The 23,104-nt window shown below is 40.3% G+C and overlaps 1 protein-coding gene across 2 annotated transcripts in view; it reads left to right on the plus strand.

Moving 5' to 3' along the window:
• The first annotated feature begins 836 nt into the window (after positions 1-836).
• Positions 837-23,104, plus strand: part of LOC147062645 (interleukin-1 receptor accessory protein-like 1) — an 87,346-nt gene continuing 65,078 nt past the window's right edge. The window contains exons 1-3 of one of the 2 annotated variants that reach the window (XM_085922922.1): positions 837-1,031; positions 1,179-1,251; positions 11,270-11,365. In XM_085922922.1, coding sequence (XP_085779048.1) covers positions 11,284-11,365 — 82 coding nt within the window. In that variant the 5' untranslated portion in view covers positions 837-1,031; positions 1,179-1,251; positions 11,270-11,283. Of the gene's footprint in view, positions 1,032-1,178; positions 1,252-11,269; positions 11,366-23,104 lie in introns of those variants that run through there. The other variant, XM_085922932.1, reaches the window with a different exon arrangement.

Below are 23,104 nucleotides of genomic sequence, written 5' to 3' on the forward strand. Positions count from 1 at the left end.
CAGAAAATAAACACCCCAACAAATGTTGTTCCTCCCTTCACTACATTGCCACCCTCAAAGTTGCATATGAACAAGCTGATTGAGTCCAGGCCATCTGTGGCCGAAAACCTCGAATAGAAAGAGAACTCAATGCTGTGTTTGTCCACTCCTTTGCTCATTAAGGATCCACTATTCATGCCAGGCCCTTTGGATGACAAAGACAGCTCACAACTGCACATTTTCACTAAGCGGAGGCGAGTTTTTTTTCCCCCCCTTTTCCTCAAAAGCCTCCTTCATCCGAATTTCCTTCACAGAAACCTAAATCGGTTAAATAGGAACTTTTCTATTTGCCAGATTGGCCCACAGGGAGGACCTACTCACTTACTGTATGTCCCCCATTTGAATTACAAAGGACCCCCCCCCCCCCCACGGCCCACCCCTGTCAGTTCATCTTCTGTAATGATTCAGGTTTTGTCTCCTGCTGGCTTCAATTGAGTAATTGGTATCTCGTAAATCCAGAGTGACAGCAATTTAACTTTTTGGGCCGTGAGAGAGAATGAAAGAGAGAATGAAAGAGAGAGAGAGAGAGAATGAAGAGAGAGAGAGAGAGAGAGAGAGAGAGAGAGAGAGAGAGAGAGAGAGAGCGAGCGAGAGAGAGAGAGAGAGAGAGCGAGAGAGAGAGAGAGAGAGAGAGAGAGAGAGAGAGAGAGAGAGAGAGAGAGAGAGAGAGAGAGAGAGAGAGAGAGAGAATAGAAAAAGAGAGCGACAGAGAGAGAGAGAAATATACAGAGAAATATACAGAGAGCGAAATAGAGAGAGAGAGAGAAATAGAGAAACAGAGAGAGCGAGAGAGAGAAATAGAGAGAGAGGGAGAGAAATCCTGCCCCGCGCGTCGTCACTTCGGGACATCCGCGCCAATGTGGTCCTGAGCTTGACTTGAGCAGGCATGACGGAATGATCAACGATTGCCTCCCGCAACGTCGGTGTTAGTGTGGTGTTATCCACCGAGCGAACTCACCATCGTGATTCTTTTGCTTATTGACAGACTGCAGGTGTGCACACTTTGGCAATATGTAATGTTTGAAACGACGCAGCGATTTCTGGAGAATTGCACTACTTTGAGGAGTTCTCTCATTCTATATCTCGATCCAATACCCCCCCTCCCACCTTCCTCCCCCCAACGGCGCTCTATTCTGCAGGCCAGGGAACAGATTCCCCGCAATGTCTGTGAACTGACAGCGTAAAGATCGGAACCATTTGGAAACTGTGAAGGTAAGGTTAACATTTTTATTCTCAATGATATCCTCCCAAATTTGAAGTTGAGTGGTTTGACTTGACTGACCGTATTTCTCGGCAATTGCCGGTGCGTTTAATTATATTAAAGTCCCCCGTTACGCATCCGATCCAGTGGCTGCTTTTCCAATATACAATTCATGACTGCAGTATATAGCCTGATGCTCCTCTCCCTTTTCCAAACGTCAGTGAATGAACAGTGCCGCTGTCTCTTGGCGTAAATATCGGGTGGGCAGCTCACGCTGACGCGAATTGCTCATGACGTTGGCATTTGTTTGGACATCTCCCGGTGCGTCACGACTGCAGCCAGTGATGTGCACTTGCCCACAGACTCCGCACGCAAGCGAGGCGACAACAACCACGTATGGCCACTCCGCGTTCTGTGTGCGGAGTGCCCCCTTTCTCTTTTCCTTGATCTGTTTGGAAAAATGAGAAGTGGTTTAAGATTGTAAACATGGATGTGTTGCGTTATGGTGTGATGGTGTGCAACATTTATGTACAGTGTGATATGACATTCAAGTATCGTACAGTATGAATAAACGAATCAGAGCATCCTCTTCTTCACCTGTGGGATCTAAGGCTCTAAAAACAGTCCATCATCACTAACACCTCTCAAGAGGGACTGGGAAAAAACGTGGACATCCGAGCAGCTGCACGCCATATTTTCACGTCTACAGAATAGTTGGAATGACCCGGTTGTTAACATAGGCACAGGCAGAAGCTACATATTGAGCTGAGTCGAGTGCTCTCACTCAGAAATTGATTTAGATGAAGATAATGTCCCCCGGCATGGACACTTTATGACAATCATATTTATTACCTTGTGGTTCCCTGAGTGATCCCTGAAGACAAACTTATTATCACATGTCACAAAAGACACGACCACTCGCTTAGTTTATCCTCTCATTGACATATATTGATGAGCACACACATGTACCGTACTGTGATTATTTGTCAAGAGCTCCTTTCACCATTTACAACCTTCCATGGTGTGTGTTACAAACTGTCTCAAGATGATTATCCTCCTCTTCAATAAAGGGATTTATCTTTTTTCCTCTCTTGGTTACCTGCTTATGTGGCCCTGAAAGGAACAGCTGGAATTATGTCAAGTATTGTGGCATGTCTCGCTGAGACCTAAGTATCCAAAGACATCAAAAGGGTTTCCTTGCTTTTGTTGATAGTTTTAATTTTCAAGTGGCAGCTGAACCTCCTGTTGCCCATGGTTTTACATTGAAGAGTTTTTGAAAGGGTTTCGAATGAAAGGGTTCATAAATTGGGTGGGAAATTCATCAGTGCTGTCTCGTCCGGCAATACAGCCCTTTGTAAGAAATGATTACGGCAATTGATACTGATTTTTTTGTGTGAGGAACACTAAAGAGGACATAAAGAAGGTGTACCACCATCCTGGCCAAAAAAATTACATTTATGACTCTGAAGGAAATGAAAAATGCAGAAATGATCCAGCTTGTGTATAACCATAACAAACGCTGTATGGTACTGTATATTCCGCACCATAAGGCGTTTGGGGTTAAAAAGCGCAGACTCAATTTTCTGTACTTAATCCACACATGGGGAGCACTGCATTATTGGGCGCATACATGTCATGACTTACAGTAAACTTGGACTTTATTCTACTATTTAACCATGTAATCTACTGTATTCACATTATTGTTGATCGATATTTATACGTAAATTCCTCAAAGTCCTCATCTTCTGTATCTGAATTAAAAAGTTGGGCGAATTTACCATTAAACATGACAAGTTCCCTCTCGTCATTGTCTCGTCGTTGTCACTTTGCTCTTCCGCAATGATCCCAGCTTTCCAGAAAGATTGAATAGTGCCTCGTAAGCATGTCTCTGCCAATTCAGAGAGTCCTAAATTGCTGTTTGCTTTGCAAGAACCGATAGTATTTATTTATCAATGGCGGGGGAGGAAATTATTATATGCATTACGTACAGTCCTCTGAATGGTTTACCGGCCTGATAAATGTAAAACGTAGTGGTTGTGCCAGACAACTACATTTACAGATTTTGGAATTCATTCCACACAAAAGGGGCACCTTTGGTTTTTGAGAAGATTAAAGGCTTTTAAGTGCACCGTATGGTGTGGGAAAATAACGTACTTCAATACCTGTGAAATGTGAACATTAGAAGCAACGTGCAGCATACACAATAATGGGGGCAGCCCCCAGTTAAATCTTGTGAAAATCCAATCTCTGAGAAGATAGAATCTTCCTCCCCTCCACACGTACACTTCGTGTTCCATCGTAAATCACAATCACTCGGCATTGATCTAACTCGGAGCTATTTATTTTTGTTGCCCCTGTCATGTCATGAATTGACGAGTATGGCAGCTCTCATAGATACCGAATGTGTCTGGACAGAAAAAGAAGCAGTATGCCATCTAAAAATGTTTTAATCTTTCTCTTCTACCACTTTTCTGAATGATGAACATTTTTTTTTCTTTTACCTGCATGCAGGAGGTTACATTTTACAGACTGGTTACTAATGATGGGCAAATGAAACTTCAAGATGCTTTTAAACGAATGTTTATTACTTAAAACCAACTACTAAATACAGTAACCTTTTCTTTTCAAAGGTCTTGGATAAAAATTCCACTTTCAAACATGGCACAAAACAATCAAACAAAACAGCAGACACGTAGAGCAGGAACAAGTGCACCCATAGTGTAAGCCCTGTTTTACCATTTCACACAGTTGGAAATAAATAGGTTGGTAGTAGACCACATTGCAAACAATTGCGATGGTCATTTGGAACAGGGAGAAAATTCCCATGTAAGAATCTCTGCTCGGATCAATTACCTCACTATGCAGTTGTGTTACATCGCTAGAGGAAGCTGAAGTTTGAGGTCAAAGCTTTTTCTCACTCATATGAGAACCTTTGTGTGACAACTAAGAGGAAAGAATTACCAGTGTAGTTTATTTCCAGCCCTTCAGACGTGAACACCATATTTCAGAGTGAGCTTCCGAGGACCACTGAGCCTTGAAAGATGAACTTAATTTGCCATGGATGCCTGAAAGGCATCCATGTCGGCTGGAAATGGCATGCCAGGGGAAGCAAAATGAGCAATTTTCCTTTCTCATTTCCCCCTCCTCTGTTTGGAGTCCCTTCACTTAGTCAGGCATACAAACGTTGTTGTAATACTTTGTTAGGGCCGTGTTGATCGATCAAAGTATCGATACCAAATGGCTAGTATTGATCGCTTTCATTTATTTTTATGATTTCAGTTATTTTCAAATAATTATTTACTTTGACGGACATTTTAAGCTAGCAGTTTTTTTGTGGCACATCATAAAATATACTGTCTGAGTGAGAATAGCTTGATGATAACTGCAAGTAAACTACCTGCAAGCAGAGTATGCAATTTTTCCTTGTGTTCTCTCTGATTGCCAGTACAATGCCAGCGGAAAGGAAACCAAAATGATGGTAAACAAGGTTGCATTGATTAGCTTATTTGATGAAAAATCAAAAAACACTAGGAGAAGATGTCTCGACTAAAGGAATTTGAGACACAGAGACTAAGATTTACTACTACTCTGTACATTCCAATTTAAAACAACAATCTAGGATTGTTTCCATCAAAAATAGTGTGGCACGGTTAAGAAGTCAAAAACAACGTTTGATTTGCACAAAACATGTTATTTAATAGGACAAGCAACATAAAATAGCATAAATGTTTTTTAACCTGAAAGTACTAGTATCAGTATCAGTATTGCCATGAATAGCATCTAGAAACATGGTAAGCAGCTCAGTTATTCTCGATTTGGTGTCTGAATAAGCTTAGTGGTGCCTTTCCAAGTCAGAACGCAGTCAGCTCGCAACAGGGTTCTTCATTTACAGACCACTTTACCAGAATGGCCCAGGGGCACACCCCTTCTTGGCGCCCCAATATTCAATTCCAGCTGTTGAGCAAGGAGATGCAGATTGTCCATTATCATGTTGGAAGCGTATTTGCATTGTACTGTTAAGCTCTCAGCAGTAACTAACACGTCTCATTTTAGCAGCTGAGCATATTTGTGGTTGCAGTGCTGTTTGGTTATGACACTCTAGATACAAAGTTTTTTGTCATTGCGTCTTCATGTATTTTTCACACCCGACTGACTAAAAAAGTACACATAACGAAAATTATAGCATGTCTGTAATGGAGAAATGCTTCTTGCGAATACATTTTATACCACTGAGAGATGTTTTTTCAATTCATAAGGATTTATCGGTCGGGCACTACAAATTAGTATGTGTCACATCTAATATCTTTTCCTGCTATTGCCATTGTCTCTTTATGGTTGTCCTCTTGTGAATTGGATATTTAAGCCTTATCACTCACAAAGAAGACATAAGGAATACAACCGCCCCCCCCCCCCCCCCCCCCAACCTTAGCATAACTCCATGCAGAAGTACATCAGCAATAGAAAAACCCATTTTATAAATAAAATAAAAAATCAATACATTTACCGGTCACACATTGATTTGATTTGCAAGTACTTATTTCATATTCATATGTTTGTTTGTTTGTTTGTTTGTTTGTTTGTTTGTTTGTTTATATATTTTGTTGGAGTACAAGAATAAAACCAATTACCAGCAAAAAATTCCATGTGATTTGCTGACAAAATTTGCCAATGTTTACATTCTGTACATTCATTGTCTTGTGAACAAACAAGCCTTTCTTGACCCAAAACAAGTGGTTTTATTTACATATAACCCCTCAAGTATAGCCTATATAGTCTTGGGAAATCTGTGCTTCCCAGAATCCTGTTGGGTAGGGTAGATACCTTTATCCCCATAGGTGCTATGAGGCTGGCTGTCATGGTTGCATTTTATTCTACCCCATTCGATCCCTCGATTTATCTTTCCATCACCTTTCATCTTCTCCCTGAAGCAATGCCCGTAGAATTTCCCTCAACCCTCAAAGACCCCAGAGAGAGAGAGCGGGAGATGGGGAAAGAGAGAGAGAGAGAGAGAGAGAGAGAGAGAGAGAGAGAGAGAGAGAGAGAGAGAGAGAGAGAGAGAGAGAGAGAGAGAGAGAGAGAGAGAGAGAGAGAGAGAGAGAGAGAGAGAGAGAGAGAGAGAGAGAGAGAGAGAGAGAGAGAGAGAGAGAGAGAGAGAGAGAGAGAGAGAGAGAGAGAGAGAGTGCATTTATTGCACACCATAATTCCCTGACACTGAGATGGAATAACGTATCTTGTTAGCAGGCAGCGCAGGGACTCACAACTGGACCCACCTCTCCAGAATTTGCTGAGCCTTCATTTGTCATTTTGTTAGCCTAGATGGTTGCTAACTACACCCAACTCACAAAATACAAATTTGATGCTTTCTACCATATCTCCCTATGGATCATCCTCTGTCCGCATGTACGTATTTATTCCTTTTCATGTTAAAAACGTACTTTATATTTTTCGATTTGGTTCCTCATTCTGTCAGGTGTTAATATTAATTTAGCATTATCTTGTGTCCAACGTTGCATAAATATTGTAATTCAAATCTCATTGGGAAATCACCCCATCTGCTGCCTGTTTGACATTTTACAATTTTTCAGGTTATGATAATGGCCTGGCAATGAATGTTCATCAAATCCACGAGTACTTTAGCAGATGTTTTTGTTGAGGTATCCTTAGCAAATTATCAAACAACTCTCCAAGAATCTTGAGCTCCGCCACTCGGGGAAGGATCTAATCTCCAACCAGGACAGGACACTCCACGCTTTCCTGACAGAGGATCATGTTTTATATTTTGAAGTGCTGATTCTCATCACAACCACTTCACACTCAATTTCAACCCACACCAGTGAGAGTTAAAAAATGGCATCTTGAAGCCAAAGAACCACATCATCTGCATAAAGATGAGATGCCGTACTCAGTCCACCCAACGAGAACCGCTAACCACCTTCAGAAAGTCCGTCAGTATAGTTTATGAACAAATCAGTGGCAAAAGGCAGCATGATCCCATGATTGACATTGTCAAACATACGTATTCTTTAAGTCGACATAGCACCTTGAGGACCCCAATGAAGGTGTAGAGCTGGTCCACCTTTAATTTGTTACGTGACCAAGATTGTTATATTCAACTTAGTATGTATACACAGTATATGTGGAGCACGGTTCAGAGGGTGTGGGTTCGATTCCACCTATTCCTCCCTGTGTGGAGTTTGCATATTCTCCCCGTGCCTGCGTGGGTTTTCTCCGGGCATTCCGGTTTCCTCCCACATCCCAAAAACATGCTCGGTAGGCCGATTGAGCACTCCAAATTGCAGCTACGTGTGAGTGCGAGTGCGGATGGTTGTTCGTCTCTGTGTGCCCTGTGATTGGCTGGCATCCGATTCAGGCTGTCCCCCGCCTACTGCCCGATGACTGCTGGGATAGGCTCCAGCATGCCCGCGACCCCCGTGGGGACAAGCGGGATAGAAAATGGATGGATGGACGGATGGATGGATGGATGGATGGATGGACTGAATTGAGGATTTTCAAATCATTGCCTTCTGTTTTCATTGAAATTTCATCCAATGAACATCCTAATTTCTTTGGAATTGTGGTCAGTCCTATGAGCTTCTGGATGTCGACTTTTGGAATCACCTTGCTAAAATCAGCTCTCAGTTCACGCTTGGCACTTAGATCAGTGTTTACACTTTGATGATGTCAATGGAGAAACAAATGTCAGAGGAGTGACAATGTCTGCGTATCAAGGACGTCTGCGGTCTGTCCACATAGATGTTTGGTACTCCATGGGCATTAAACACTTGAAAGCTTCAGTCACAACCATTCAGATTTGAACGCAGAGAGAAGGAGAGAGAGAATGTAAAGACTGAGCCATAAACTCCTCTTCTCAATAACCGCCTGGGGAGTGCTTTTAAAACCTCTTTGCCGATTACAAAATTGTTTGTGTGGGTGTGTGAGAGGCGCTCCTTGGGGTTAACTGTGAAAGTCAACAGGGCACCATTGCGCTTCCTCAGCCCTCCTCAACAATAATTGACTTTTGGATGAGCAAGGAGAAAATACTGTTGGTGAGAGGTGAAAGGAAGAGATTGAGTGGACAGAAACAATTTCACAATAAAATTAAGGTTACAGCAGATGACTGTTATGGAGTTTTTCTTTAAAAATGCAATTTAATCGAAATCCAGATAATTTGGGGGGCGCTTATTTCTGGATAAGTTTAAAATGTGCTATTATATTGTTGATTTTACTGGATAAGTTTAAAATGTGCTTTTATACTGTTGATTTTATTTGATCTCTTCTCTAAAGATCTATTGTTTCTCAACAGAGTAGGAAGGACATTAGTACACTATTTCATGATTTCTGGATTTAAACAAAGTGATTCCCCTTGCTGCGATATCAAAAATTTTAATCATGTGTAACCAAAAATTAAGGACGGTACTTTGTTTCATTGGAGGTGTCTGACTTTGATTGTTTATTGTTATTTATTCAATTCATTATGCTTTTTATAAAAGAAAAACTGTCAGTTTATGCATAACGAGATTGCTCATTGCTCAGCACTAGCCACCAAGCACACACTGCAGATTGGAATTGTCATCTCTCCCGCTTCAAATTAAACCAAATTTCATATAGTTAGAGTCACAATTACACGTTGGCTTGTGTCATTTTCCTACTGCTGCTTAGCAAAGGTTTTATTGCCACTCCCACATTATGAAGCGCTGCATTAGCTTTGACAATGAAACCAGGATGAGAAAAAAAGATTAGCGTCTACCATAATCATGCCAAAGCAAGATTAATCTAGTATTGTACAATACTTCCAACATCAGTGTCTGAATATACACACACGCTCGCTCGGCTTCCTCTATGTCTTCTCCTCAACTCCCCCAGCCAATCACAAGTCACAATCGGTAGTTTGCTTTTAAGGCCTTCCAGAAAATCGCAAATGACTGAACTTCTGAACAACACAAATGCAATATTTTGAGTACAAAAATATTCAATGATTATTTTGCATACCACCAGAGGGGCCCCCCATGTTCAGTGAGTGGTATGCCTTCCACACTTTGAGAATAACTGGCCTAGGGTATTTATTCTCTTAAAAAAGGTGAAGAATTTACATTCAATTAGATTTGCATCTTCAATGTTCCCCGCATAAACCGGGTCGCCTGTCTAAACGCAGAATATCCACTGTGCGTGGGGTTTCATCCTCCAGGGGAAGCCAGATTTTTGGATGAGGCAGGGCATTTAAAGTACCAAATTAGCTAGAGGAATGAAAGAGGGAATGATTGCCATGATGACAGTGCTCAACATCTCAGACCAATCAAAGGGATGTGCTGGCTGACATTTGCAGAGCAAAGACAGAATTGACAATGCATGTCATCCAAAAGACACCACAATTTGGGAGCAAGTGAAAGGAAAAAAAGGGAGAACAAGTGGAGGCTCGTGTGTCACTGGAAGATGGGTGTTGTTGAAATCAAAGTTTGTGACACAAAACTCATTACATAGGAATCCTTGTCTCCAGTCTGTTAACGCTGATGACCATTTATTCATTGTTAATGCGCTATACATTTATTGGATGAAAATTATTAATGAGTAAAATTACCAAAATGATGGTGGTTATATATCAATTTAGTCAATATATTGATTAAAGTAAGCCTATCAATTAACCTATCAATTAATATCATATCAATTTCTAACAGAGGTCCGCAACGTTCTTCATAATGACAATTACTTCATTTTTGTGGTAATTCATAAAAAAGATGGAGTGTCACTCAAGGGTTATGCAGGTTGCTTCAGTAAGACGATGTGGGTGATAAAGAAAAAAGTGTGGACATATTGAAAAGTGAGCCTTGCTCCCACTAATTTCTCAATTTTGAATTAATTAAACCCAATAAATTAAACCCTCAAATTAACTCATCCGACACATTTCTTGTGCAGGCCTTGCTTTTGAAATGTGATGCAGTGACCAGTTTGTAGTCCAATTTTTGACATGTCAAGACTCCCAAGCAGATCCTAGCGTTTTTTTTCAAGCTCCAGTGCAGTAGATTAATTATAAGTATTCATGACTGCAATCAGTGTGAAATTCTCTCAGAACATCTTGAATTTATTAATGCCGAGCCGCTCACAAAGGAGATCATGCGGTGTGAGTGTGTTCAGTCTTGCCGGAGCTCAGGCAGCCTTTTCCCTCCGGCTGTCATAGTCCTCTTGCACAGCTTACACTGGCCTCCTCTCCTGGCACTCTCCTCCTCTCTGGGCTCTGCATGCTCCACATCTGACACTTTGAGTCTCTTTCAATGCTGTATCATCATGCACTGTATACAGTAACATGGCTGTCTTCGTCAGCTTCTGCCTTAACTAAAGAAAGAATTGTATTGCCATGTATTGCAAAAGCATGTTTAGTCTCTTGTGCATGCTGATGGGATGCCATGCAGTACTCTTGATTAACGTATTCCTTCTGTCTTCACTTCAAAGAGCAAGACTACAAATTTTGTTCTAATGATGCAGATTTGCACCAAACCCAAAACCTATTAAAAAGATACAAATTTGGATTGGTGCCGTCTTGCTTTTGTGAAGGTTGGGTTAGTTGCAGTTAGCAAGAGCATGACGACAAAAGGCCTTTTGAAAAGGGAGAGCACAGCTATGTCACCATCTTTGGCTGCTGGCCAGTTTCGCATGCCTCCAAAGGTCTCAGGGGCTATTGTGGCTTTTCAGAGTTCTTCTTAAAGGCTTTCTAATGCAGCTTTGTGGAAGTGTTGTAAAGCATCTTTGTCATTTGTCCGAAATACGAACTGGAGCTCCCTCATAGAACTGCAAGTGGTTGAGCGTTTTTTTTTTTTCTGTCCCCAAAAGCAGAATTTCCAGCTCAAAAATTCTAAACGGTTCAATTTATGACTTGCCTGCTGTCTATTTTCTGCGTGTACCACATTCATTGAAATTTTCTATACAATTGTTGTCTTCCTGTCTTTATGTATGGTGTTGCCAGTAATCTTGGCTGGTACCAATGGCACCTTAGCAAGAATATACAACATAATAACTGTTGCTCTCACATTCCTTTAGGACTGGGGAAAAAAATGAAAGCATCCATACCTTTTCTGGTCCTACTTCATGCAATTGTGGTCCATTGCCTGAGAGTGATGTCTAAGAGAGGCTCAGGTAAGTTTATTCTTTTTTGTATCTATGATACACAAAACTGCTAAATGCACCGACCAACAGACAAGACACATCCTAATTATTGATCTATCGGGGTTGAGCGAGACCATAAATAGGAGCAGCTTGGATATTTTAAGAGAGACCGCCATACTTTCACCATCACCAACTTCTTTATTGGAAACCATTTTGTTAAAAACCGTGCGGTGAGTATCAAGTGACTATGGGCGAAATAGTTTGTCGTGGGCGTACAGTGAGACAGTAAGAAAACTGGCACATCTTCATTTTCCTCCCGGCGTAAGTTCACATTCTTACACATGGTAAACTAGCATGTTTGGGAGTATGGGAGACGCTCTATTCCTTGCCGGGTGTTCAGGCAGACTGAGTGTGAAACTGCATACTGCACCACTTGTACATGTGGTGTGGTGTCACACACAGTTGCTCTCCAAGTGTCCACCTTGCAGTGGCCAACTTTACATCATTTACATGTGGAGATCTTCCGCAATGTGGACCTTGCATCCCACCTGCACCCCATTTAAAGGGAATGAGATTGGTCTCTAATCAAATCAGCAGTGTTAACTCCAACAATGGTCCAAATGCCCATTTCTAATTGCACTGTCTATGAAAATACGCAAGAAAGAAAAGTCAGACTATGTGCACAGTTGGACTGCTCTTTGCATTAGACTAAAATATGGCCCCCAGTAAGTTACTGTAACTGAAATTTGATAGTCGTGATAGTATTAAATACCATAATGTTGAATAGTAAATTATGTTCCGCCTAATCTTTCACTGAAATGTAATTAAATTTTAAATGTAATTATGATTCTTTCCCTCCCCCATCTCTGATTGTAAAATTGTTAAACAGAAAATCCTTAAAGAGCTTGAAAATTAGAAAATTGAGTGTTCATAATTGTCTCCCATGAATTTCTTAATCAAATGTACAATCAAAATTGGAAGTGGTGAACCTGATACAATTACACTATTAGATTAACTCCCTCCAGGATACACGGTTCACCCTCTCAGAAACACTTTAGAGCTCTATACCGCAGGAGATCTCTTTGAACAATGTGATGTGGTCAGTGCTCGATCATTACAATTCAGTTGTTTCATTGTGTCATTTGGCGTGACAAGCTATGATGATTGTGAATTACTAAGATGCTGTGATGTCCCAGGTCCTGCAACTGTGATTTATTGCCACAATAAATGGACACATTTGTATGTGACATCATCAGCATAAGCATGAACAATAGAACAAGTTATGGCCCATCATCCCCGCCAAAGATTATATCCTTTATTGTCACACGTTTGTGAGCAGGCCAATCAAGCAATCTAAACTGGTGTGGGATCTTCTCAGTTTAGCTTTGTACTTTGGTGGATTATATGATACTGGATGCATTGATTTGATGCATGATAGAGGAAATATGTATAGACCGTTATGTAACAGTGAGCACAAAGGAGCACAGCCCAGACTAACCAAACATGACGAATACGTATTATGTACAGCAGTCATTCCCAACCATGGTTTTGTTTAGTGCTCCTCATGCCATCTCACCAAGTGTCTGCATTTCAGTGCTTCCTTTGTGGTCTCAAATTAGCTGACAATTTTTTGTTTCTCACTATTTAAGACAGAAAGCAGTGATGATGATATCGATGAGTGAAATAGTGAGTGTTTTGTTTCATTCCAATCATTCAGAAACTCAAAGTGTTTTTCAAAAGTGCTGCTCGGTTATTTAGAATGCCGCAACAAAGAAGTCTCGTACGGTCATAATGAAGAGCACGTTTGCAAACACTGGCACTTGCTTTGCCTTAACCCGGAAGACGTTCATCTTTTGCTACTACCTTGTCGGCCCAGCAGTGTAGAAGAAGAGGTAAGGGCAAAAAAGAGGCAAAGCTCAAAGGAAATAAATTATGGTCATATTTTCTTTCCGGACTTGTGTTAAATATACACATAATAGATTATCATATCAAGGCTTGTTTTCTGTTCATTCATTTCCAATTTTTAAATGAAAAATGGGAGATGACTCAACTGAGACAGCAACACTGCCTCTTAGCATCATGTTTGGAATGTGTGTGTGTGTCAGTGTGTGTGAATAGCACATTCATGGTTTTGTGACATATAATGCACACATATACATAACCATGTTCAACACATAATAATAGCAGGATCAAGTCAAAGTAAAAAGCAAAGTTTTGCCGAGCTTTGTTTTGCCTGCAACACATTTTCCCACTTCACATCATCAACTTACTTTACACGTTTGTGCAAGAATCAAGGACGTCCTCATAGTCAATTAAATTTACTGTCTTCACACCCATCATAACGTCTAACTCAGGGAGGACATCCACATTAATAAGTCTGTTAAAGGATAGAATCTACCCTTTGCAGAATAAGGGCCTCTCTTAATTGTACGAGACAGTGACTCATGACCAGGGACGTCAGTGTGCACCGCAAATTTATTCACTAAAAGCCACTTGAGATTGTAATTTATATTTTTTTTAAAACTTCAACATGGAAGGAATCTGTTACTTGTGAATTTTGAGGCTGTTATTACTAGAGAACTATAAGCAAAAGAAACAAAAACATGGACTCAAACAATGAAAAAAAAAAAAAATTTAAACCAAAAACTAACCAGACGCTACATGATTTTGGACATTTGAAATTGCCAAAGTTGTTGATTTTCATCAGGCTGGACAAACAGTTTAGTCATAGGCAGTTATAGGCATATGATTTTAAGTTGCTCAGGTCCTTGTCCACCATTTCAGACCAATGCAGAATTGTCCATATAGCATCTATTGCACCTCTGTCATTTCCAAACTCTTTTATAGCCAATGTACTGTATATAAGACTCTTATCATTCACATTACATGGGGCCACATTCACCTATACACATGCATATGATGGGGAAATAATAAGGGAGAGGGGTTTGATATATGATTTCGAATAAACACTTCTCATCTCTTCCACTGTATATGACAAACAGTGGCAGTTTTGCGGGTCTACAGAGCTGTGAATTGCTTTTATAGCGTCAATGGCCTTTTGAAATGATTAGCTTCCATGAATGCATAAATAAAAGATGCAGAGTGCTTTTCTAGGGTGCATGATTTTTTTTTTTGCTAAAAAGACAACAGGACTGCAAGATTTTAGAGAACGTGAGTAGGGAGGGACTGTCACCACAGTGAATGCTGGTAAAGATTCCCAGGGTAATACTGTTGATTTTTATTATGACAGTACGGAGGTGGCAGCATCCAGTGATGATCTATTATCATCACCTGCTCACTGAGAGTCACTACAGATGTGGGTGGGCGGCACAGCTCTAGATCCCACCAGGAATCAAGCAACACAGCACACAGACAGCTCATGGTTACATTTACTGTTTTTGCATCGTTTTCTGCAAATGTGTAGTTAAAATGTGTTGCGCGCCACAGCCAATAAAAATAAATAAATAAATAAATAAATAAATAAATAAATAAGTAAATAAATAAATAAATAAATAAATAAATAAATAAATAAATATATATATAAAATCGAAATCAAGCATGCCCTGGTCGTCATTTTGGTTAAAATTTTGTCTCATGCAATGAAAGGATTTCTCTGTCTGTATTTATTTAGTATAACAGATTGAAAAGAGTAACACAAATGTGAATTCAAAAAAATATTATTGAAACCCCATTGTAATACTTTTCAATCGTTGGTTGTTGCTCTGTATTGAATTGAAAAGGTGGCCTGGTGAGACTACTTCATGAGCATGCCACCCTCAGTGCTTTTAGAGTGTTATACCAGAATCAAAAGGGGCCCCTTTTGCTGTTCACTGTGCTTTTTGAGGCTCTCAGTCACATTTGGGCAACAATTCTTTAAAAGCACACAAGGACCGCTCAGGAGAATGGCTCTGTTTGCATCTTTCATTACCTCTTAATATGCAAATGATGGATTAGCTTTGAAAGAAACCGTTGGCATGGAGACTAATATCTACCAGGAAGTTATACTGCCCCTTCATACCTACCCTTTTCAAGTCAGACAACTGCTATGCTAGCCCGGACATGCAAATGAAGTGTAATGAGCTCCTAAATCGCAGATGATGTGTCACCCTCAATGGTGGCTGCTTTGACATCCTTTAGACGTCAAACAAAATTCTAATGCTAGGCCGCTATGAATGGAGCTGTCAGATAACCATTTCCATTGTCCCCATGGAAGTAATTACTGTATCTCGAATCTTTACCAAGAAGAGGGCAGTGCCATTGAACTTTGGTCCTGGTGCGAAAGCTCTAATTCTCTATCAACATCTTTAATTGGTTGAATTAAGTGACCCATTTTCTGGATGAGAGCTGCATTTGCAGTTGAAGCTACTTCAAAGTATTTAACCCTTTCCGCTGTGGTTTAGGCTCATCGACCCACCAGTGTTTAGTGCAGGATTCGGAGACGCTGTCATAATCTCCTCTGATCTATCTGTAATGTTTGTGGGATAGTAGAAATAAATAATGACGTAGTATTGTCAACTGTTTGGATTGGATTTAGCAGACAGAGAATGTTCATTTTGGTTTAGAATACAAGTACAAGTGTTGTGTATGTATCCAAATTATTTTCTTGACAGACTTTTTTTATGCTGTAAGGGTTGTTGAGGCCCGCCTTTTGGAACCCTTCATGGATGCAGTTGCCCATGCAAGTCAAAGCACTGACTGCCTGTCCAATTGCAAAAATGGGGAAATGACTTGTGTATGTGTGTCAGGACCTCTTTCAAGCCTACCGAATGAAGTCAATGTGGGACTGTGCAGCTTGTGTAATTGTGTTGACAGAATAGTGTCTTGCCTCTTGCGCACATGCATGACATCCACTTGTTTAACGGGGCAAAGTGCCTCCAAAGTCCCTTGGCTTTCAGAGGCTTGTGGCACTTGAGTGAATGTTTAAACGAGCGCCAAACAATGCAGTGCTTTACTAAGATCTTTTTGATCATAAGGAATCTATTGTGCAGTCACACTTAGAACACACAAAAGCATTTACCAAGGCAGGGGTATTATATGCAGCTGAATGAATTGTTCAAAGGGATAATATTGAAAACAGTTTAAAATGTAATGGCACCTTTCTATTCAGGAAATTAGATGAAAGCAGGTTTAGAGCTTCCAAAGGGTTGGAACCAATTTTGGTCCATAACAAGACGAGAGTGGTCTTTCTATAGATCCCTGCCCTTAGAGCTGTTGGCTGCTGTTAGTGTTAATTTAGGTAGGGACAGGAAATTGTCAAGGCTGCGAACACTAAACAACACAGAAAAAGGTAGACGGGATGAACAAGGACACTGTTTGGAGACGCAATTATTCACATAATCAATTGGATAAAGGGACAAAGTCAGCAGTGTAACAAATTCCTATCCAGGATGCTTTTGCACAATCATTTGGTTTGGATGAGGAAAAAAGGATCATTCAAAACCATGCATCACATGATTGAACACTAATTTGCACACGTGTGGAAAAATAAACTAATCACAAAATGTAAAAAGCAATAAAAAACAACGTATATGGAGAAGCTGACGTCTGCTTATACTGTAAATTGTGTTTTCGTCCAACACCTCTTTTCGAGTCTGAGCTGTCGTTTTGAAACTGTGTGTAAAAGAGACAGAAAAAAAACAAAGATTAGCTGAAGTGGTTTTGATCAGTATATTGAAGTCTTTTGTGACAGTGATCAAATTCAAAGATTATGGTGATTCTTTAGAAGCCTCACTTTCCATGCTTCCAATGCAGTGTTACAGTATATGGATGTGAAATTTAGGCATAACGCTGGTTTTGTGGACCACTTTTATTTGTGTGTGTGTGTTTATCCAAACTAGAGTTGTATGATCGTCATCATTCATTCCAGTGCTCGCTAGTTGCCAAGGAAACAGAAGTGCCGAGGCTCAAGGATGCTGTTAAACGTTAGAGTGCGCAGAGCTCTGCGAGGGAGGAAGGAAAGAGAGCGGAAGAGATTTGTCGTGGTTGGTAGGCTATTGTCCGCCTCCCAACTTTATTTCATCTTTCATTCAAACTACAGAGTTGGTAGGTATGAAATTAAACAGCTCACAAACCACCAATCTACCGAAAGGCATCATTTTGATAGTGAAGCCAAAGTAACTGATTACGACCTGTAAGAAAGAAATGTTGCATCTGAGTCCTTATTTTCTTAGTTCTCATCACTACAAATCAGACACAAAACAGAAATAACATTTGATGTATTATAATAATAAAGTAATAAATAAAGTAATAAAGATTTGCTAAATCGTTTGGCCACATCCATTACCTTGTTTGGTAGTCCTGCTCCAACGGATGGGATGTAATTGATAAAAATACGTAATAGAAAACTGGAGTAAACTGAACGGAGTAAAAAATAGACCCCTAAAAAAATCCTAAAAGTTTCTCTGCAGCATCTGGAGAGGTTACTACAATCTTGGAGACTTCAAGTACCCACTAAAATAAGTGGATTTACCATGATACATGTCCTTTAAGTCTGCAATGGCAAGGGACTCGCAACAACGGAGTATCCGTTGTGTGTCACTATGCTGGATAGAATAGGCCCTCTGTGGTAATCTTCGAGCAGACAGGACCCAAATTGGACAAACCACTTGGTGCTAATGACGTAGGCTCAGCATTTGGCGCTGTGTGTAATTCCAGCTAATTACTGTCCAGGAGGTGATAAGACATGGTTGCTGAGGCAAAGAGAAGCGATAAAAAGGATCAGAGATTGGCCTAAAGTATTTTCCATTCTACATTGATAAAGAAAAAGTGTCTATTTGTTTAGAAAGTTTGAAGCTGGCCTGAGGTTTTTATTGCTGAGCTCCTAAATGTGTTTGAAAATATATTTTCTATTTGGGAATAGGAACTTGGCTTAATTTACCAATGTCTATCTAAAACATTATTACAATAACTAGTTCTCCAGTGTCACAGTGCTTTTTTGGGAGGTAAATTCAGTGACACAGTTCCAAATCTTAATATCTTTTTGGCATAGATCCTCTTCATAGTGTTCTTTTTTTAACTTTGTTGTTTAGTGTTTGTTGATGCCTCTTGGCCAGGATTCCCTTGAGAAAAAGAGGGTTTTAATCTCCATGGGATATTTCTTGGTTAAATAATGGTTAAATGGGGGGGGGGGGGTGTACCCCTTGTTTGATCAGATTTAGACATCTCTGGAATAAATGCAGCTTTCAAGGAAATCCCGAACAGCTAAATCCTGACTCCGCGGAAGCACACCTTTGTTCCAATCAGTCACAATCAAGTGCCTAATGTAGCAATGTATCTTTAAAAAATATGAAAGATGTGAAGAAAAAGATGGCAGAGGCATGCTGGATGTTTGGCTCAGCATGGAGGAGACTCAATACTGTGGTGGGGAAAAAATCTGTTCAACAGCATACTTCTATCTTCTGTTTTCACATGACCCAGATAGCAGTGAGCAGACTAGTGGAAGACAAACTGACATGTACGTGTCTGAAAAATTCCGAAATCCCCTTGTAGCAGTGTGGTGTTTTTGTTGGTTGGTTGGTTTATGGATATGATTTGTGTTTGTTTGTTTTTTTGCCAGAACCAAAACAAGGTGCATGAGAAGGAATATCACTGCAGAGGCTGATGCCCATGATCCCATTTCACACTCGCATTGGCTCCATGGATTTGTCAAGTGAAATAGTGTAACAATAAACAGGCTGTTACTCTCTGAAGGCTTCAGTAATGCGATGTCGCATTCGATGGGAGTTATGATGCACGAGCTGCATAGGCGCGGAAATGCGCACATTCAATCATGCACGGCTGTTTATTTGATGCATGTCTCCTTTTGTTCCCATTCTGTCCCATGTATATACAAGCCACCGGAGTGCAATGAAAGTAAGATACACGGCAGTAAAGGCACAAATATCACAAAATTAAAGCTTTCCAATATTGTTGACTAAATGGTAGGGTCAATTAAAGTAACTGTAATGTTAAAATGGTATTTAAGAGTAATTGCCATATGACTACGTGGATGGTTTGGCATTGAGTCTGCCGTATGATTATTATTTTTTTTATTGTAAATTAAGTTAGAACTTTTCGTAAGTCTAAATCCCATAGGCGTCACCAAATGTGTTTTCCTCTTGGATGAGCACTGCCAGGCCATTGCAGCATTGTTTATTTGGTGCATGTTTCGGGGTCTAAAACTTCTACAATTTGGTTGAGAAAATATGGTTGTTTTTGGGATTTTAATGACTGTTTAGATACTTTTGAAAATACAGTTCACATACTATAATACCTAGAATATCCTGGCAAAGGAGTGTGTTCCACTCCAGGACTTGACTTATCTCAGAGTAGTGAATAATATTTTTTTACAGAAGTGCTGACAGAGGAAGAGAATGTTCAACAAGACCCATTTGTTTGGGATTCAATGCCAGCCAGCAGTCACTTGGGCCTTGGTTCTTCTGGCAGCTGGATTTTAATGACGGTCCAGTGATTTAGTTATATGGATTTACAGCGTAGCTTTATTCTGCGTCAGCTGAAAAAGAGTGGTTGAGTGTGAATCTTTATGTTTGCCTTGGCTCCTCACTCTTTATTTATTTTTAGGCTGGGGCACTCTTGTTCCATAACTTCTAATTTTAGCCTCGCCTCTGAGTGCCTGCATCATTTCATAGCTTCTTACTTTTCATGTTTTTTGTGTCAATACTGAAAAACATGCCTTTACATCATCAGGTGGTATGCACAACGCCCCCAGCTTTTCTAAGAACACATTATGCAAGGAAAAACAACAAACTGAACAGATTAAAATATATTCAATGCATGACCTAAATGTGACACTTCATTTAAAACAGGTGAGCTATTGTTTGTCTCTATCTTAACACCTAATATACTTCATCTTTTTGTACAGAAAGTGAAAGAGAGATTGTGGTAAAAACAAAACATGTCAATGTGTCCTAAATCCAGTCTCCTATCAGATTTTTCCTACTTCATGTCTATATGCTCACAGCCTTGGGTAGACATTCTCTTTCGAGTGCTGTGAAGCAACACGCGTGGGATGTGATCCTGGCCAAAGCCACATCATTTATAACATGTCCACACGGAAACTGAGTCAATCTATTTCCCTTTTTGTTTCAAAAAGCTTCCCATAACACATCATTTCAACAAATGTGGGTGTCCACACTAAGATGATTAAACACTGTAGTATGTATACCAGGCCTAAAGTGCCCATGTAACGCCCCAAAGGAAGTCACGGAAAACGCTGAAGAAGCAAACAAGTTGTGACTGCTTTGAAACTGTAGTGTATTTTCTGTATAGTGTGGGTCTGTCCCGGTGGCCCTCGCAAGTGGGCACCAGGCAAAGCCGGGTGGCAATGGAAAAGGACTTCTCTGACACAGCCATCTTGGTTGGATCAAAATTTTATATCTGCTCACATGCTGATGTCACATACTAGTCTCCCCATTACGTGACGTCTGCATGTCTGTCTGTCCACGCGAGCGTTCTTCCTCTCCTGTGTCCTTCTCTTTAAGGGCACAGCCTGAATATGCAAATTAACTCAGCACAAATGCCTCTATAGGCTTTGTTCCCCTTGAGGCAAATGGTCACAATTACCTTCGTCTCCAGCCAGGAACTCATAACAGTGCTCATAAACTGAGTAGGGGGATGCAACCCTTTGTTTTCTCTCCGAGGTCTATATGTCTATATGTAAATCAATGTATTCATCAGAATGTAACTTAAAGTTTATTAACTTTGAAATGTCAAACTGGATTGTGTGTATGGGTATATATATATTCATGCTCCCAAATTGCTGGTACCGTTGGATGAAGCATACAAACAGTAAAAAATTGTCGTGGATATTCTTAACCTGATTTTCATTTGGAAAGAGTCTCAACAACTCCAGTGCCATGCCTAAAACCCCAGATGAGTTGTATCAGGAAGTGCATCTGATGAGAGAAGCCAAAGCAATAATTTGTTGTGATGTATTAACTGACATTATCATCAAATCATTTGTTTTTTCAGTTCATCAACAGAATCTAGCAGCATTCACAAGCAACATTTTAGCAATCTTCGAAAAAGCTCTCGTTTCATTTTCCACCCACTTGACTCCTCCATTGTTCCACCTCCTCCTGCCTAACCTCAACACTGTAAGGCAGATGATGGACAGAGCGTTAATCAGTGTGTAAATCACTCCTACATTAATGAATTAGAAGTCTCGCTGCCTTCCTGCTAAAAGTCACAATGAAATGTGGCTGTATCTTGAAATCCAGCAGATGATCAAGTGCAGATGAAAATGAACTGATGAATTAGCATATTTAATTATTATTGGACATTCAGGTTAGTTCATTTTGACAACTTTAGTCAAGTCAATTCTGACCCCCCCCCCCCTCTCTCTTTCTTCATTCTGCCAGAACCACTGCAGAGGCTTGCTATGCAGGCCAAGAAGATTATTCTCTGAGCCATAAGGGGCTGCTGATATGGCTGCAGCTGATAAGACAACATCTTTCCCATCAAGCCTCCATGCCTAAATAATACTTGTGGCAGTTATTTTTCAGATCAGTTGCTCAGGCCTGTTGAGTAAGATATACGGTCGCCACTGCTGAGTCCATTGCTTTTGAAAAGGTCATTTTGGTCTGCAATAATGGCTCTGTGACTGATCAACAAATTGTTGACCAGATATCAGGAAAGAACTGCTAAGTTTGTTCAATAATTGTAGATAGACCATCAATTGGATAAACAATGTTTGTTTTTGTGGGAGAGGTTTTATAATTTGTGCCTACATCTGTCTACCTCACTTCAACAGTTCCCCTATAAAAAGTCTGTTCTCGCTTGCATTGTTATAATGCAAACACTTCATGTCTCTTAACTTCTTCAGTTTGACAATGTAAATCTGAGCTATCCAAGATTACAATCTAAAACCTGCCACGCTCAACACCTAAGTACAAGACACTGACCTTTGGCGTTAAAATTATTACCTGATGTGTTCACCAGTACAGATTGTGATGACTCTCATTCATAGTAACACATTCAAGATTTTCTTTTCTCCTTAACTGTCCTTGTGCAACCCTTTGACACTCTCATCATTTCTATTTTGAATCAATGTGTGGAGGTTTTAGCGGGCAATTTCTTACTTCTATTTTTATTCCCAAACCAACCTCAGCAATGAGCCTACCATTCTTTGCAGAAACACATTTACCAAAAAAATAAAAATACCTTGAAGTTGGAAATGAAGAGTATGAGGAAACAAGGTGTATTGCCCAGCAGAGATGTTGTGTATAATGCATCCAAAGGGTGTGGATTTATTGCAGCCTCTTGAGGGACTTAATGTGCTGAAGTATTTTCCTTACTCACGGCTTAATGGGCTATTTGTGTTTGACTTGCTTTCTCGCGGTGCTTTCTTATCTGCCGTGTTGAGTACAAGCGCTCATGCAAGCCTGTTTACGAGGAAGTGATGCTCCCACTTGGTGTCTGCACACAATATTCCTCTCCAAAACATGTCTCAAATTAAAGTTTATAAGCTGGATATGAACTGCCTCATTCAGCATTAGATACCCCATTCCCTGTGCCTGGATATTGCTCCCTGCTGCCATTTCTGCACTGTTCTGCTACAATCAGATACAGCACATTCCTCCTGAAAATCCCAAGCTTTATTCTTATGAGACAGATTGCAGGTTCTAAGCAAGTTTCCAGCATCTCTAAGCTGACAGAATGTCTTCAGAACAGCTCGGGATGCGCCACACCAGGAATCTATGAGTGGTTCTGAAGGTTTGACAGTCTGCCACACAAGTGCTCGCGTGCATGTGCACAGACACAGCAGTGGCC

The sequence above is a fragment of the Syngnathus leptorhynchus genome, chromosome 1 (assembly GCF_054491065.1).
Source record: "Syngnathus leptorhynchus isolate UIUO chromosome 1, UIUO_Slep, whole genome shotgun sequence".
In the NCBI taxonomy this organism is placed as follows: domain Eukaryota; kingdom Metazoa; phylum Chordata; class Actinopteri; order Syngnathiformes; family Syngnathidae; genus Syngnathus; species Syngnathus leptorhynchus.